Source organism: Ambystoma mexicanum, chromosome 4p (assembly GCF_040938575.1).
Source record: "Ambystoma mexicanum isolate Mex_15411 chromosome 4p, UKY_AmexF1_1, whole genome shotgun sequence".
Classification (NCBI taxonomy): Eukaryota; Metazoa; Chordata; class Amphibia; order Caudata; family Ambystomatidae; genus Ambystoma; species Ambystoma mexicanum.
This window is the reverse complement of record NC_090927.1, coordinates 443,041,345-443,058,860: the sequence shown is the minus strand read 5'-3', so window position 1 is coordinate 443,058,860 and position 17,516 is coordinate 443,041,345. Positions and strand designations below refer to the sequence as shown.

Sequence of the window (17,516 nt, the reverse complement as noted above, 5' to 3'; positions counted from 1 at the left end):
CATTATGCTCATCATGATGTCTGTTGAATGAAATGCAGAACATCGTACTTGACCTTTTCTCTCTATAATGCCATGGAATAACCACTGTAGTAGACGGAAACCCGTAGGTAGGGGACACCAAAAGTGGTCAGTACACTTGGTCCACAAACTCACATTATCGAACATGCCATCTATGATTCTCCCCTTTAAGCCGCCTTCTTTATCTCGCCGACCTTGTCACCCACTAACATGTTCTTTTTCATCGACAGCAGAGGGTTCTCTGGAATTACAGTGTCATAGTCTGTGTAATGATGTCTAGATTATTCATATGGTTGTATGAGCAGATGGATTGTCTTGTGCCAGCTTGTTGGCAGTTAGAATCACACCCTGGCTGTAAAACGAATCAGTGGACAAATAAATGTGCAGAAAATTGCTGCCAAAGGTTATAGAAATGCATTTAGCGCAACATCGGCCCAGAGGCATCTTGGCTCTAGGCTGCAATGAGAGAGAAAGAAAAAAGGAAAAGAAAAAGAGGCCCCAAAAAGAGGGGACATATGAGCAAGGGTTAAAACCAATGTGTTTTAAGAGAGTGTCTAAAAGACAAGTAATTATCCACAGAACGCAGTGACAGAGGATAATAGCACAGCTGCTGCGATCAAAAAAGCTCTACCCCCAATACGAGAGTATTTATCCCGGGGAACAACAATCAGGCAGGCACTGGCAGAGCAGAGAGAGCGGGTCAGAATATAAGGGCAAATCTTTGCCTGAAGACCCTCTGCCCAGTGCCATGCAAAGGGCGGTATGCCAAACACAACGATTGAAATGGAACACGTTTGGCCACCGGGAGCCAATGAAGGCAGCGCAAATTAGGCATGATATGGGCATGCCTAGAGGCCCCTGTGGCAATTCCTGCTTAATTCTGTAGGACTTGCAAGTGCTGAATCAGGTAAGCAGGTAATCCAGTGAACATAGAACAAGAGAAGCCCCACCGGGGCTCTAAACTCAACTGCCATGAAGGGGGAGAACTTTAGGCAAGATCTTCAACTGCAAGTACCCCTTCTAACAAACAGCATTAATCTGGTTTTCATCTTAAAGAGAGGCTGAGACTTTGACCCCTAAGTCACTCACAGCCGCCACCAGAATAGGAAACGTGCCAAGGGGGGGGGGCAAAAAGAAGGAGTCCAAAAGCCATACTAGAAGGGGGGCCGACTGCCAACACCTCAGTCTTGTCGCCATTCCGCTTGAGCCAATTACTGCTCATCCAGTGCCCCAAATGACAGTATAATGACGGGCCTCATACTGCTGATAATGAAAGGCCTGCTCATAAGGTGCCCTTTGAAAGCCACTGTGGGGTCCTCATCTCAGCAGGACCAGACTATAGCATTCATCTCCCTCCCAGCTTCCTCCACATTTGCCCCCCTTCTTCTGTAACCCATTCATGTCTGGCTGCAAGCCCCTATTGATACAGTGGATGACTTTTGCAACCTGACCATTCCTATGGTCATATAAAATGTCTAAAAAGAAGCTTTGCTTCCATGAGGGTACCAGAGGCCCGACCATATTACCGCCAGAAGGCTTACTGTGATAGTTAACTGCTTTTTTCTATCTTCCTTTTCTTTCTTTTACTGAAATAGTTACAAACCTACAGCTCCATTGGTTAGATGTAACCTTCCACACAAACATTAACAACTTGAAAGAAATGCCGTTTAAACAGGTGCGTGTTTTGCCTTGCAGGTTATAATGTTGAATGGCATCACATCCGACCATCCCAGATAGCAATGGCTCAGAAACTGCTGTCTCACATCTGCTCCATTGCAGACTCCAGCACCCAGAACCTCGATTTGGGTTCCTTTGAAAAAGTGGACTTTCTAATTTGTGTCCCACCGTCTGAAGTGACGTACCAGCAAACACTGTTTCATCTTGTCCATTCGGGTACGTGAGTTCAGATTGGTGTGATGTTTTGTGTCGTGCTTAGCTGTTTCCTGATGTTTAAATCAGTCCTGAGACTCACAAAGTATTTTCCGATTTTCATTTCCCAGGTTTGCTTTTGGAGCTTGGTCTGGAGAAAGAGCAGCTAACAAAGCATCAGGTGGGGCAGTACGTAATGAAGTTAGACGCCAACGCCCAAACTAAATTCAAAGCTTTTCTGCACAGGTCCATGCAGAACCCCCATACTCTCTTCCTGCTTATCCACGACCATGCACACTGGGATCTCGGGAGGTGAGGCCCTTCCCTTTTTCATTCCTAATCACCATCTAATTATCCAAATAACGACATGTGTCAAGTGTTTTGATGTTGGAATGTGTGTTGAAGGGAGGCTCTGAATATGTCAATAGTTAAGCTCGATTTTGCAGAGGTGCCTTTGCTCTATGACTACTCGTTCAAACATCTCCAAGACTGGCAGTGACAATTATCAAGTCGTTATTTTTCTCTTGCATTTATGGAATTAGCTGGTGATCCTAGACCAGTTCTCAGTGACGGCGTTGTTAGGTAAGATTTGCACAGAACTGGTAAATCTTCCTGACCTGGGGCAACCCCAGAACATTTTACTTTATTAGTGGGATATTTTTCCATAATAACCCAGTGAGGGGGAACCTTTTTCCACACTCACATAATCTTTAACTCTTTTTATGGGTGTAATTTTAAAGACTCTCCATAGTGTATTTGTAAAGTTATGATCTTTAACAACTTTTTGGCAATAAGTGCCTGTTGTTGCTGGGTTGTCCTAGGGGCTCCCCTTTTAACCGTCTTGTGCTAACCTTGAGTGAACTACAGTTCCCAAGGGTAGAAAGCATCTTTGGATCCCTTTTTACATTTTATTCTGTGAAGCCAGCAGACCCCACCTTATGTGGAGTGCTGGGGAGATACAGTGTATCCCCTTTCACATTAAAACTGTAACAAATCTCTTACAGTGACAAGTTTACCTTCAATGGCTGGTGGCAGTGGTTTCATAATGAACTACCATGGTTTGCATCTACTGAGGCTGTTCGCAGCTCCAGTAAAGCTAACCGCGGGAGCCATCTTTTTTCAAAATGGCATCGAGCCATCTTTGCTAAAATGGCTTGTCTTGAATGCTGTCCTGTCCTTTTCGCGTGTGTGTCTGTGGGGGGACAGGGGCAGGGAGGAGAGGAATGATGGGTAACCCCCCATTTAAAAAAAGAAAAAAGTCAACATTGAAGAGTCAATCTAGGAGACAACTGTGGTAGATGGAATCACATAGAATCGTTTCGTGGGCCATCTGTGACACTTCTCAGTTTACATCACCAGAGTATGCTCTGGAAAAAAACCTATATGGGTTCATACTGTTCTGCATTTTGAACTTAATACCTTATGTTTATGAAGATAGGTCTAGGTGATAGGGAGTGCTTTGCTGTGTGTGATGCTAACCGCCAGGCCAGAATGAAGGTGTTGGCTAGACTGCCATCTTTGCAAAAGGAACATGTGGCTTTCAGTATGGGCAGCATTGGAAATACGCTGAAAGTTACCCAGGTCTTTTTGAGACCGGCTTTTATGATCATGACCGGTGCTACAAAGTGAAGCTAGCACATAGTGAATCTTTATCCTTTTTTAACTTGATTTGTAATATAATTAATTTCAAGTAACAGGCATGAAAGTAAAATATGAAAGTGTTATTAAATAGCAAGCTGTCCCAATACAGACTGCACAGTTGCCTACTTTAATACATTTTGCTTTTGTTACACAGACCCAGTATAGTTACTGGGACTTATTCTGTACTTTTCATGTTATGACTCAAGTCAATACAGTCTGTTGGGACATGCTAGCTCTCAGTAGGCTAATTTATGCACTGCATAACTTCCCGATGATATGATCTAATTCAAGCAGAAGACACTCAGCCTTAAGTCATACCTGACTAAATTAGTACTATTGAGTTGTGTAATTTGTGAGACCTATAAGCAAGTGCCTGTTTTTAAGGTGGAGGCACTTATCCACCTCGTTCTGTATTCTGTACAGAATTGACGGGGGTCAGTTTGTCTTGGCATCATGGGTGGGGATCTCATTCCTCCTTCTACACTCCATGGTGCTCGCCGATTGACCACTTGATCTGTTTTAGTGACTTGAATTAAATGTGCGAGTAGAATTAGGTAAAGTTGTTTGTAATTCTGAATTTACTGAGTTAAGACGATATTGGGCATTTTTAAGACTGCTGTAACAACTCTTACTTTGTGCTATTATTTACTCATTTAGTTTGCTGCTTGAATGTTTGTTGCGTATTACTACATGCTTTCTGGGCTTTATGCCAAAATAAAGCTTTGTTGAATTGACTTCCTTTTAGGGACTTGACTGCAAGATTATCAACCAGGACATATGTTAAGGAGAATTTTCATTTCTGTGCTAATTCCCTTCAACCTTAGAGACCTCCAGCTCTTTTGCTGAACTTAGAGCTTGTGACATTTTCCACCTGAGTGAGTGGGACCTTTTTCTCACTCTTGCATTTGCGTTTTTGCTGACTAGGATGTTTGTGTTGTACTGTTTTATGGAGTCTGACAAATTCCATAGGCATCTCCATTTTGTATAGTGACACACAGCACCTTAGGTGCAGTGCCACTAAGAAGTCCCTTGGACTTCTCTGAATGTTTAAATACATTTTCTTGGGTGAACTACTGTTCCCAAGAACAGTAAGATGATCCCTGTCTTACTTTTCTCTTTGTGGGGCCAGTACACACCACCATATGTGGAGTGCTGGGAGGTTAGTTAGTAATTCCTATCCCACTTCTCATGTCACATTTGTAGTTACACTAACCTACTTTAAATGGCTGATGGCAGTGGTTTAATTTTTACTACCAGTGTGCATCTTTACTGCAGGCTGGACCCTCAGCTGCAGAACAGCACCCATGGGAGTCAATTTTTCCAAAATGGCGCCTGTCTTCTTTTTTCGCCATTTTCTGTTTGTTTGTTTCTTCTGGGCTTTTACTCTGATCATTGATGCAGGTTTGAGTATTTTGTGCGTTTTATCTTTGGCGGGCTTCAGCCCTGAAGCCCGCCCAGGCGCCAGTGTGTCTGGAAAGGCAGGAAGTGAGGGAGGGTCCCGAAACGTCCCTGTCATTTTTCTCTAGGTGTGCCTGAGTGAAACCAGTCCTGATTGCCCGGCTGGCTGTCCTGAAAGGAGAGCCACCCTGCTGTATGATTGACAGCATAGGCTGTGAATGAATGGGAAATCGCATTAAAAGCAAGGTTTTTGGGACTACAGGCAGAGTCGACCACTGGAGAGGGACATCCGAAGAAGAAGATGTGATACCAGCAGCACCCTCCTGGACCGCAGAGTGCCTAGTGAAGCCCTGCAGCTGTGCTGACCCCTTTTTCATATCGGCTAGGAAGACCCGTACGGGACAACTTCCTTCTTTGGGCTGGTGGGACCAACTTGCCTCAAGACAAGCTTCCATTTGGCGCAGCCCCCGACTTGCTGTGCCTCACCAGAGCTGCAGAAGCACAATGCCAGGGGTCCTGTGACCATTGTCGTGTGCACTTTGATTGAATGTTATTAGTAGATAACGCTTTTTAAAGAATGCTTATTTAAACCTTGTGTATATTATAAATTAATATTTATATATAAATGTAAGTGTGTAAGTGTTACTTGGCTACTTTTACTTACTTATTTCAATGCTACAGCTCTACTGCTCACATTAACCCTCTTAAGATAAGCCTGGCTGCTCAGTCACAATACCAACTTGTGTAGTACAGACCTATATTAAAAGGTGGGTTAGAGTAAATAAAGGGTTGGGGGGAATGGAAATAAAAAAATAAATTAAATGAAGGCGGGCTTTGGAGGTGAACCCCCCAAAAACAATGTAAAAAAACATTTCATGAACTTTTTTGGCAAAACACCCATTGGAAAAAAGTGGGTCGGCGAAATTACATTGTAGTCCTCACCAGTTGGACTGCACTAATTCTTACCTAACACATATAACATGTTTTTATTTTTATTTTGATGCAACGTCACCATGTAGGAGCAGAATCTCTTAATTGTTTCCGAATTGGTTCCATGGCACATCTGATGGTACAGAGGAGCCGGGTAGAACCTCTGGGGATGTCAAGATATTGTGTGTCTTCCTGCTGCTCTGCACCTTCTGCAATACCAACGTGCATGGGTGTCATAGTAACTGGCCCATGTTAACCTAGTTCCATTTGCCTAAAATTGCGCGGGTTCTATGGAACACGTCACTTTGATTTTGACAGGGGGGTTTAGAGCCTTATTATTCATCATAGCTGCACTTTGTTTGCTTGTTGCAAATTGCTGATATTATAAATGCTCATTCTTTTTCTATATACATTGCGGTGTCTTCTTGTGTTTCTTTTCACAGCGCTATTAACAGCCCCTACCCTCATGCTGACTTTTCTGTGGGACTGGTGGACAGACTTCTGAACTGCAGGGAAGTGAAAGAAGCGCCGAACATCGTGTCGCTCCATGTGACGTCCTTCCCCTATGCGCTGCAGACTCAGTACACCCACGTGAGCCCGTATAACGAAATCCATTGGCCTCCTTCCTACAGCCATGTAAGAGTCGCATGTTTACATTCCTTCCAAATGTTTGCAGGGGTTATTTAAATTAAGATCGCACCAATGTTTTTCAAAGAGCAAACGTGCCCGCAGGTTTCTCTTTGCCTTTGGTTTGGCTGCTGCAGCATGAGCGTCATGACTCATTCAATGCTTTGTGCTTGTCTCTTCTGTTGCAGAGTGAAATCCTCTAGTGAGGTCTTCAGCAGCCATGCCATTTCTGCAAGGGAGAATTGGTTGTGATAAACAAAGATAGTCTGTCATCTGAGGATTCCTGAATTATATTTAAATATTGTCAATGTTTTATGGAAAATCAGATTTACAATTCTGTTACACATCTGTGATTGGCTTAAACGCCAGGTGTCATCAGCATAAGACCAGGGGGCCTCTGCTCACTGGGCAGGACCATCACCATGATATGAAGGGGCCCTGGGTTGGGATCCTTAGGTGCTTTTCGGCCTCTCACTGAAAACATTATTTAGGGGCTTATGCCAGACTTCACCCAATGCACCACAACCTAAAAAAAAGCACCTTAGGGGTAATGAATCTAGCTATATACTCAGGTAAACTTTGGTGGTTCTCCCGGAAATTCATAACTACCTAGGCACAAATGCCTTCAATTATCTGAGGCAGCTGACGGTCATTTGGGATCATGATGTGACCAACCGCAGGGCTTATATACCTCCACAGCCCTGCAGAAGTGTTCAGCCACTGGTAAGACGGGACTTTCCACAGAGTTCCCCGTCACTTTGGACCCAGCCTCACACAGTGTGTGTTTTGCCTGCTGATTCCCCTCCGCCTCTCTGGAGAACTCACTACCACCTCTTTGTACTGTCACATCGTGTCCCTTGATCACGCTCTGGAGGTGGAGATACTGCTGACTTTGTCTTTTGGAGTTAGATCAAATATTTGCCTGTCAGTGCTTAACTTGAAGTTTTACTCGTGTTACTTTTTCGTGGATTAACACACTTTCTGCGGGTGCGGGGGGCTCCACCAGGAGCATGTACCGTTTCAATTGCTTTCTTAACTCTGAGAAATTTAAGGGATCTATGTGTATTATGTGCATTCCCGGAGTCATTGGTGACTGAATCATTGGTGATTTTCATACCTGATGATTGGCAAACGATCCTGGACTCAGAGAATCCTCTTATCCGGATATCTTTCCGCAACAATAGGCCTTAATGTGGGTTCATCACCCATGCTCACATTCGCTTGTGATACATATTCCTTCCCCCTTTCCTGTGCCCCCAGCACCTTTCCCTGCAGCCAGCTGTTAGGTAGATTTATCATTTTTATGCTTCATCCTCTCTCCTACCACTTTTTGCTGGACTTCTGGACCTTTTTCTTTCAAACCTAAATGAGTGGAGCCTTCTTCCACTCATTCATTCTTATGGGCTCTGTATTTTGGAACTCTGTGTTTTACTGTGCTATGCAGTCTACTTTCCTCCATATCTCTTTTAATGCATCTGTATTTTAATTTTGCAGCACACAGTTCCTTATGCTTGGGTTGTCCTTTGAGATTCTTTTCTATATACAATTACTACAGTTCTTAAGGATAGATATATACTTTGTATCTCTCCTAAAACTTTATATTCTGAGAGATTGGCACACACCACCTTAAGTGGAGTGCTAAGGGGATACTTAGTATCCCCCTTCTCTCTGCTCCTGTGACTTTATAGTGACATTGACAACCCTCTAGGTATGGATGTTGGTAGTGGACGTGTTCCGTTGTGTAATTTTCTACCACAGGCTATCAGGGACGTAATTTCACCAAAATTCCAGGGGTCGCAAAGTGACATCACATGTCTCTTGACCTCTGATGACATCACAGGAAGTGGTGTCATTTGACCCCACCACAAATTGACATCACAGGAAGTGATGGACCATAACTTTTCACCCCTTGACAAAACAGGAAGTGGCATCACATAGCATTGTTCCTAAAAACACTATGAAAAGTATGGTTAGGATATCACTGTAATATACATTTAATACAAGAATGGATCACCAAATGTATCGTTAATATTGTTAATATAAATGTGTATGGGGCCATATTACCAAATTACTCTGAATGCAAGCAGACATCCAAGGCCAAATGATAATGATGTATTATTATATAGCACTTACGCTGAAGTGCTTTAGAACAAATATACATACAATATCACTATTGGTACTCTTTTATCAACATCAGAAGGATGAAAGGCTGAGTTGTCCTTGCTGGGATTCGAACCTGCAGCTCACACACACACACCGCAGCAGCGAGCGCTCAACCCATTGAGCTACCTTACCAGCTACAGCTATCCTACCTGCTGTATAGTAAAATGAACAATTACATGTCTGAATGTTCTCAAAGCCAGAAAGCAAATTACACTCTGTTGTGGATACCAATAAACTGGTAACTGAGATTTAACAACAGGCCAGTTCATCTGCAGATCAGGGGCAAAGTTGGCCACATATCAAGCCGGCGTGGATCTTTTTTTCAGGTTTCACAGGATGGCAAAATAAATACCATTGGGAGGGTTCACAACTGTGTATAAGAAAATGTAGAGTAGTGCAGGGAAAACAGCACACTTACACGGCATCCCGTACTCTGGGCACTCGTTACATCACACATGCATTCAAACACCCTGAACAGCATGCCATGGAGATATGAAAGATAGACACACTAAAACTAAGCATTAATTATGGCACAATGAAAACAAGGGCCACTTTGTGTGCTATGGTCAAAACATTTTTACACTGTACACACACTTTTAGGCACAAGGATTTTGTCAAGTGACCGAGGACAACGAGATGGAATGTTTTGTGATGGTCGTAACAGGCAACGGCAGAATAAAAATATAACTGCAATTTGCGAAAAGCAAAATATATGGTCCGAAATGAATGGTTATAGTACTCTAAATGCTTTTTTGAAGTTCTTGTCTGCATTGTAAATTTGAGGTATTTAACAACAGACTAAATCAGTGACTCACCCCCTAAAGTGTGCCTGAAATAAACCTTTAATGAGTCTAGAAATTATTGTATAGAACTCCAGAAAGACAAATTATTTGTTATTCCTATTCTTTCTTATTTAGGGTCACTGCTCAAAGTGTTAATTGTTACACTTGTGGAACCCCCTGTTTTTTTTTTTAAGAGGGCTGAACAAAAAAGCCAACCACTCAAGAAACAAAGAGCCACATAGCACTGGCCACAGCCCAGGAGCTTTAATTTAAGATATATATATATATATACAAGGGAGACCACAGGGGTAGCAAGAGAGACCTCAGGGGTCACAGGTGCAACCGCTGGTGACCCCCAAATAACATCCCTGCAGCATATGTCCCTAGTCCCTGTTATGCGCAATAGGGTCACCCAAGTACTAACTTGGCGGCACCTTTCCTCTTTCGCCGTTTCTAGCGTGGTCGTTTTTTGATAGCCCTTCTTCTACCATTCTGGGAGGGAGTGGTCTGTGTGTGTGTTTTGCCTTTGGCAGGAACCCTTAGGTGTCCCCTCCTAGGCTTCATTGTGTCTGGGCAGGCAGGAAGTGGGGAGTAGTTTTTGATTCCCCTACTCTTTGTCTGCCTGAGTGCCTGAATGGAAACAGCTCCCACAGGGGGTCTGGATGTCTTGATAGGTCAGCCAACCACCCCTTTCTGTAAACTGCTGAGAGATTGCAGAGGAGTGTGTGCTGAAACTGAATAAAAGGTGAGGTTCCTGATTTGAAGGCAAGTCGACCACTGGAAACTGAAGTAACCCAGGAAGAAGACAACCAGAGATCCCTTCAGACCCTTTGAAACTCAGTGAAGTGGCCCCTGCTGTCCTTGCCCTGTTGCCTGAGTGACAGAGGAACTCCGAAGAGGACAACTCCTTCCCTTTGACTGGTGGGAACAACCAGTCCCTACACAAACTTTAATCTGAGCCATCTCCTGAGGTGCTGTGCTTCTCCAGAACTACGGAACCCCAATACCAGGAGACTTCCTACCCATTTGAAGTGTATCACTGTGGAAAGGCTGAATCCATCCAATCCTATGCTCAGCTCCTGGTGAACCTCTCGAGACACAATTCGACTAATCCAAGTCCCCTCAACAGAGTGCAGGACTTCAGGAAACAAAGAAGATTGACCGGGCGAATCGCATCCTTTCTGTGTGCTGTAGAAAAGGTGCCAAAACCGCAGAGTGACTAGAGAAGTTGATGAAATCTGTGCCCGAGGTCCTCCCTTGAGACTGCTGCTGAGAGATCTCGTCCATTGTCCTGCCTTTCATCATCAGACCAAGGAATCCGGAGGTCTGGTACAGCACTGCCACATCGAGGAGAATCCAACCACAAACGTTTCTTCTAACCAAAGGTACTGTGGGAAGAAAAGTATTGCTTACCTGAATCCAAGAAGTTGCCCCAGAGCATGCGAGTGCATGTAAAAGTGTTTAGAGCAACCGCCTCTTACCTCTGATTAAAGTTGCTGCTTGCGTCCCTTTAGCGATTCCTTTAACAGGGTCTCCAACGTTGGTTGTATCCTGCTGCATCTTAGAAACTAGAGACTAGAAAGAGACCTTGCATCTCAGTTTAGGAGTTGCCTGACGGCCGTGAGTGGGTGGATGGGCAGCAATTGGCTGTACTCCTACGTCCCGTCCCCATTCCTCCATACCTTTGGGACATTCCGTCCTGTGGGATGGGACCAGAGCACTTTTTGTAAAAAAGCATCAAATTGAAAAATGTGTCGTTCTCTTTTTATGTGGGGTACCGCACGCTGCCGTAACCCCGCCCTCCTTAGCTCCACCCCGCGCATCGCCCTTCAGTCCTGTTCTCCACACGGTCGGGGCTGGACGCACTAGCATCACCGGGAAGACCTTTTTCTTTCCCGTTGTCCTTCTCTCCTGCTCCCGTCAGCAGTCGCATAGTCCTCCATCTGTGCCAGAGTGTCTGGGATTTGCCACTTGTTCTTCTTGCGAGCGTCGCTTCGCTAGGGCGGATCCCCATTCTCTCTGCTTGGAGTGTCTGGGAACGGATTAGCGTTGGGACTCGTCTTTCTTCTGCAACTTCATTTCGTTCCGGGCACTTCAACGTCGTCTTCGTAGGTGGGAGGAAATATTCCAGAAGGTTCCTCCATCGCATTTCCAACTCTTCATTGACGGAATTCAGGGCACCCCAGCCGGGGGACTCCTTCCCAGGGTCCTCCAGGTTCGGGAGGGGCTTCAAAAGCTCTGCTACCGGGGTAATCCATGAGGTGCCTCGCAGGCCTTATAGGTGTACCAGGGTTTTCTCTGAGGGTTTCCGCGAGGGGCCTGCCTATACCGGATCACAATCCGAAGGTTCACTGATCAGGTGCTAATAGCCAGCATAGTTGTGCTGAGGCGTTGGGTACCGGAGTTCGCTCCAAGGTCTCCTTGTCTGGAGCTTCCCACACAGACACCGGGGTGCGCCCTGAGGCCTCTGTTGAGGCTTTCTGTACCGAACCACGGTTCGAGGCCCCTCTCGAGGGAGCTAGTAAGACTGGACTCTGTTCAGAGGTTACTCTTAACGAACAAAACTGAGAGGCCTGTAAAGGTCTTGTCTGTGAAGTGGCTTCCTCAACCTTCCCATGCTCGCGCAGGCACCGGTTCTGTTGAGGGGGCACAGGGAGAGGTCATCGACCCTAACTCCTTTGTTACCGGCATGTCCGAGGACGCTTTTTTTGGGAAATTTCATAGTCTAATGAACTTTGATCACACGAGGGAGTACTTTAAGGGCCTCTTTATGGAAATCTGCCCTCAGACTCTGTTGCCTGCCCCGACAGTTTCTGTCATGGTGTCTGTCGCCCCGGCTGTAGCACCTTCTCTGCCGCCCGGCCCTCCTCCGGCTCGTCCGCCTCTTCCTCCCTTGTCACCGGAGGACAAGTCTTCAGCAGAGCGTGATATCAATCTGACGCCTGTCGCGTCGCAGTCGGGGGATCCGGATGCTCTAGACGACCCTTTGGCAGATCAGTACAGTAAGGACCAGCCCTACTCTGTACGGGCATTTCATGACCGGGTACTGGACATGTCACTCCTTGACCTACCAGTGCCAGAGCCACCCGCTCCACAGGAAGGGGTGCTTTCGGGGGCGCTAACCTGGCCTCCACAGGAGCGCACCAGCTTTTTCTTTCAGAGGGACTTCCTGGCCGAGGCCCGCAAGGTCTGGGATAAACCCCACACTGGACTGCACATAAATAAAAGAATTGGAGCCCGTTACAGGCTTCACACCTCTGAGGAAGTAGCCTTGGGGTCATGCCCGCTCCCGTCCTCGACGGTGGTAGCGGCCGCCACTCTGCAATCTAAGCCGGCCTCTGCGACTTCCGTAGCTGTGGCTAAAGTTCTGTCGAAGGAGGACAAATTGCTCGATTACTTGAGCAAGAAGATTTTTGCGAATTCAGCGCTGCAATTGCGTCAGGCCAATGCAGAGCTCATCCTGGCGGCAGAGAATATGAAACTGTGGAGAGATTTGGCTGACTTCCTGTCGACAGGTTAGAAGACTTTAGAGGCGGCTTGTCAGATGCTAGTGTTGGCGCAAGATATGCTGGAGGCTGCTGCGCATCATGTTGACACCTCAGCTCGTGGCCTCATGCTGGGGGTTGACACCTCTCGTCAGGCTTGGCTTCATGCAACAAAGTGTTCAAAGGAGGTCCAAGATAAAGTTCTGGACCTGCCTTTTCATGGCAAAGAGTTGTTTCATTCTTCAACGGATGACGAGCTCACCAAGACTAAGGCGAGCATGCAAACTGCCCAGTCTCTGTCACTGCTCCTGAAGGCCCCAGTCAAAGGTCAAAGATCCCGGTCCCTATCTCGATCCTCTTCAGGCTTTAGAGGGCTCCAAGATCGCAGGTCACACAGGACTGATCCTCCGCCGAGTAATGTTAGGCAGAAACCTGTGCAGTTCCCTCTGGGACCACTGCAAAAGATTTAAGACTACAGGTGTTTGGCAGTAAACCCACTTGGCAGCAGTCTGTACCACACAGATTCACTTGGTAGCTGTGGCTGAGCAGTCAGACTTCCCTCAAGAAGAGTTAGGCAGTATACAGAGTATTCACAATAGGTCAAGAGAACCCAATAAAACAAGTAAACACTGACCAGGGCTTGGTGTAAAAGAGATATAATTATTTATTTAAAACCACATCTCGAAAAACACACAGGCACCAATAGTAAGCAATTCAAAAGATATACCCTAAAAGATATACACTCCCTTAAAAGAATATTAGACAAGTCTTAAGTAAAGCCCCACTTATTTTCAGACAGCGGTGAGCGCTTAACGTAGATGGCACTCTAATAGTTCGTTTTTAAAAAGGGAGAGAAAAGCAGAGAACAAGTTGAAACAGATCCAAACACTTTTACAAGAACATAACAGAGAGGAAGGCAAAGTAAAACCGTGAAGTTAGAGTTCAATAGGCCGGATCCACTTTCAGAGGATCAAACAAAATGTGTCCAAAGTCACACGGTTGCAGTGCACAAAAGTCTTGTAATGGTTCAAAAAGGAGTTGGACCAATGAAAGGGACCAGTTAGAGGGTCAAGGCGGCCAGCCCAGTCCAGAAGGTTAAGGAGTTATTATTACCTTGTAGCAATCTTTAGAAAGGGAGGCCTGGCGGACACGGTACCTTAAAGTGGTGAGAACACTCCAGCGGGGGCAGTTGTTCCTGGCAGCGGATGCAAGTCGGTGCTTCGTCCGGGGGAAGAGAGGATCTCGTCGGGGAGGAAGACAGGAGTCCGTTGAACTGCCAGGGAAGAAACCAGCCGCAGAGTTTCTCAGGTACAAGGAGCGGTCCGTTGATTCGCGGTTCAGTGGTGAGTGGCTATCCGGCCGCCGGGGTGCTTGGCACGGGCAGTTTCGACCACAAACCGGTCTGGGGTGCGAAGAAGGAAGGTAAAACTGGTTGTGCCCACCAGTCAGGGGAAGAAGCCTCTCCAGCCGGGAGATCTTCTCTGTCGTCGGGAAGTGGTGAGTCGGTTCCGCAGGGCTCCACCGGTGGTGTCATTGTGGTTGGTCGGCTCAGCTTCTCCCTCGTCGGATTCTCAGGTCCTGTGGCGACTTCTGAAGTTCCAGTCCCCAAAGCCCTGTTTTTATGCAGCATACCCCCATTCACTCAGCCTAGCTGTCAATCAAACATGGTAAGTGGTGAGCCGGCCGGCTCACCACTTGGGCCAATCACACAAGAGTGCGACTTGAGTTACCAAGGTAACTCTGTCCAGGGTGCCTAAACCCCCTCCCATACCCCCTGTGGTACCCAGACAGAGTGGCACCACTTTTGGAGGCTTCTGTGGAGAAGCCCGCCAAAATGTGGAACAAAGGGCTCGACTTGGGTTGGAGTCACAGAAGAGAACACAGACGCCATTTTAGAATTGAGTCCTGCCAAAAAATACCAACCGGCGAATAATATTAAATAAATAAACCGGCAGTATATTCGAGGCTATGAGAATTAAATAATTAAAGTTGGTAGCCTCGAACAATGGGAAAATCCCATAGGAAAATATTTGCGGTCGAATATAAAAAGTAGTTTCCACTGCCACCAGCCAAAACTCGATCAGGGGGGACGGAGACGTGCCCCCTCGACTAACAGACCCCGGGGCAATCGAATTGCCCAGACCAGTAGGTCCACAATATGATGGTTTGTACTGGCTTCTGTTAATAATTTGGGACTAGTAAAGCCAATGGTGACTTTACATGCCCTGGGAGACAGTAGTCAGTCCCAGGGTATGGAGTCTATGGTGGGGGGTCACTATGACACCCCTGTGTTACTGCACGGAGGGTGCTGTGTAACACACATAATAAAAACACATGAGACCCTATGGAGTAAAGGACCCCATAGCCCATAAAACACATTAACAGTCAAAGGAACACCATAAACATGTCCAAGAGTGGGAAAAAAAGAGTCTCACTCTTGGCAGGAGGAAAAAAACAAACTCCAGAAATCCAGCAAAGTTGCTGGGGGGGGGAAATTCAGCCTAAAGAGAGAATTCTCCCTAACACGTAACTCCCGCCGGAAGCAGCCACGTGACCAGTTTTTCTCTCGGTCGTCAGCCTCTTCTTCAGGGGCAGGTAGTCTCTGTGCCGAAAAGTCTGCAAAATAATAATTTTTGGGGCTCGCATGAGACTCCGGTAGGAATCTCGTCTCCTCTGGAGGCGTGGCAAACCATCACCAATGACCAGTGAGTTTTGTCCATCGCTCGGGCGGGCTTCCGCTTGCTCCTACCGCCTACCCCATCGTTCAATCCTCCCTTTCAGCAGTCGGGGGCACCCTTCCTCAGAGCCGAGGTCCGGAAGTTTATAGATCTCAGGGCAATAGAACCCGTTCCCCTAGTGGAATGAGGGGAGGGCTTCTACTCTTGCTTGTTTACGGTGCCAAAACCCAACCAGGCTGGCCTGCACACCATTCAAGACCTTTCCCAGTTCAACCTTTCTCTTCCCCAAGAGAAATTCAAGATGATCATGCCCTGCCAAATAAAGTCCTCTCTTCAGAAGGGCGACTGGCTCAGTGTTATGGACCTTCAGGATGCATATATGCATATCCTGATCTGGAACCCGCATCGGAAATATCTGCGGTTCTCCCTGGAAGAGGAGCACTGTCAGTTTCGAGTGCTCCCTTTTGGTCTCAGCTCTGAGCTGCGTGTCTTCACAAAGATGATGTCAGTCATTGCGGCTTTTCTAAGGCTACAGGGTATTCATGTGTATCCATATTTGGAGGACTGGCTTCTGCGCAGTCCCTGTCTGGTGAAAGCCTCGAGCAATCTTCAGTCTCTCCTTCAGCTCCTGTTCAGTCTTGGGCTGTCGGTGAACTGGCGGAAATCCTCCATGACGATCTCTCAGATATTCCTGGGTTTCCATTGGCACACGATCGACTGCAGGGTGTATTTGACGGTGGACAGGGTGGTTGATCTGTTAACCACATGCCAAGTCTTCATTCAGTCAGAAAAGCATGTCCGCCTGGTGGTTCCAGAGGCTCCTGGGCCTCATGGCCTCGTGCATGCTTGCTCTTCCCCTGCCGCGTCTCAAGATGCGACTTACGCAATTGGCTCTTCGGAGCTCCTGGCTCCAGGCGGTGGAGCCGGACACCAAAATGATCCCAGTTCCACCCTACATGATGACAGATATCCTTTGGTGGTCTTCTTCCAGCATTCTGTCGGTGGGTGCGCCTTTTCAGGAGCCCTTCCCTCAGGTGACCATTACGACGGGCTCCTCCCTTATCGGGTGGGGCATGACGATGAATCATCTTCAGATTTTCGACCTGTGGTCTCCGCAGGACAGACAATTTTACATAAATTATCTGGAACTCCTGGCGATTTTCCTGGCGCTAAAAGCTTTCAAGCCAGGGATTGTGAACAAGGTGGTCCGCATCCACACGGACAATGCGGTATCCATGTTTTGCGTCAACAAGCATGGGGTACCAGGTCACCTCCCCTTGTAGATCTAGCCATTCAGATTTGGGAATGGGCCATTCAGCACACAGTGTTTGGCTGTTGGCGGTACACATTCCGGTCCAGCTCAACATAACGGCAGATTCTCTCAGCCGGTGAGCGGTTGTCAGCTACGAGTGGGAGCTGACCACGAAGATCCTCTCCGAACCTTTTCGCCATTGGGGCACTCCAAAAGTGGACCTCTTTGCGACGTCATTGAACAGGAAACGTCCTCTTTATGCTTCCAGGAACGGGCTCGGAGCCTCTTCCCTGGAGGATGCTCTCGAGATTCTGTGGCACAACATCAGGGCATACGCCTTCCTGCCTCTTCCTCTGATTCACCGGGCGCTATGCAAGCTCAGGAGCACGTCGAATTGCACTCTGCTGTTCATAGCCCCGTGGTGGCCAGCCAGATTCTGGTTTTCTTAAGCATCTGCTAGTCTGCTCACTGATCAGTCTTCCGCTGATTCCCGACCTGCTTCATCAGAGCGATCAGCAGATGTGGCACTCCTCCCCACAAACATTCAGCTTAGCGGCCTGGTGCCTGAGTTCAAATCTCTAGAGCAGAGGTCTTCAAACTGTGGGGGCGCCAGAGCCCAGCATGAAATGCAAAAAAACCCCCAAAAAACATTTTTTTTTTTTTTTTAGATTGG

General features: G+C 46.8%; 1 protein-coding gene across 2 annotated transcripts in view; it reads left to right on the top strand.

The window, feature by feature from the left end:
- The window catches only part of GREB1 (growth regulating estrogen receptor binding 1), a 627,979-nt gene that overhangs the window by 358,994 nt on the left and 251,469 nt on the right, over positions 1 to 17,516 (top strand). For both annotated transcript variants that reach the window (XM_069605957.1, XM_069605956.1), the window contains exons 14-16: positions 1,714 to 1,911; positions 2,019 to 2,199; positions 6,300 to 6,492. In XM_069605957.1, coding sequence (XP_069462058.1) covers positions 1,714 to 1,911; positions 2,019 to 2,199; positions 6,300 to 6,492 — 572 coding nt within the window. The remainder of the gene's footprint in view (positions 1 to 1,713; positions 1,912 to 2,018; positions 2,200 to 6,299; positions 6,493 to 17,516) is intronic.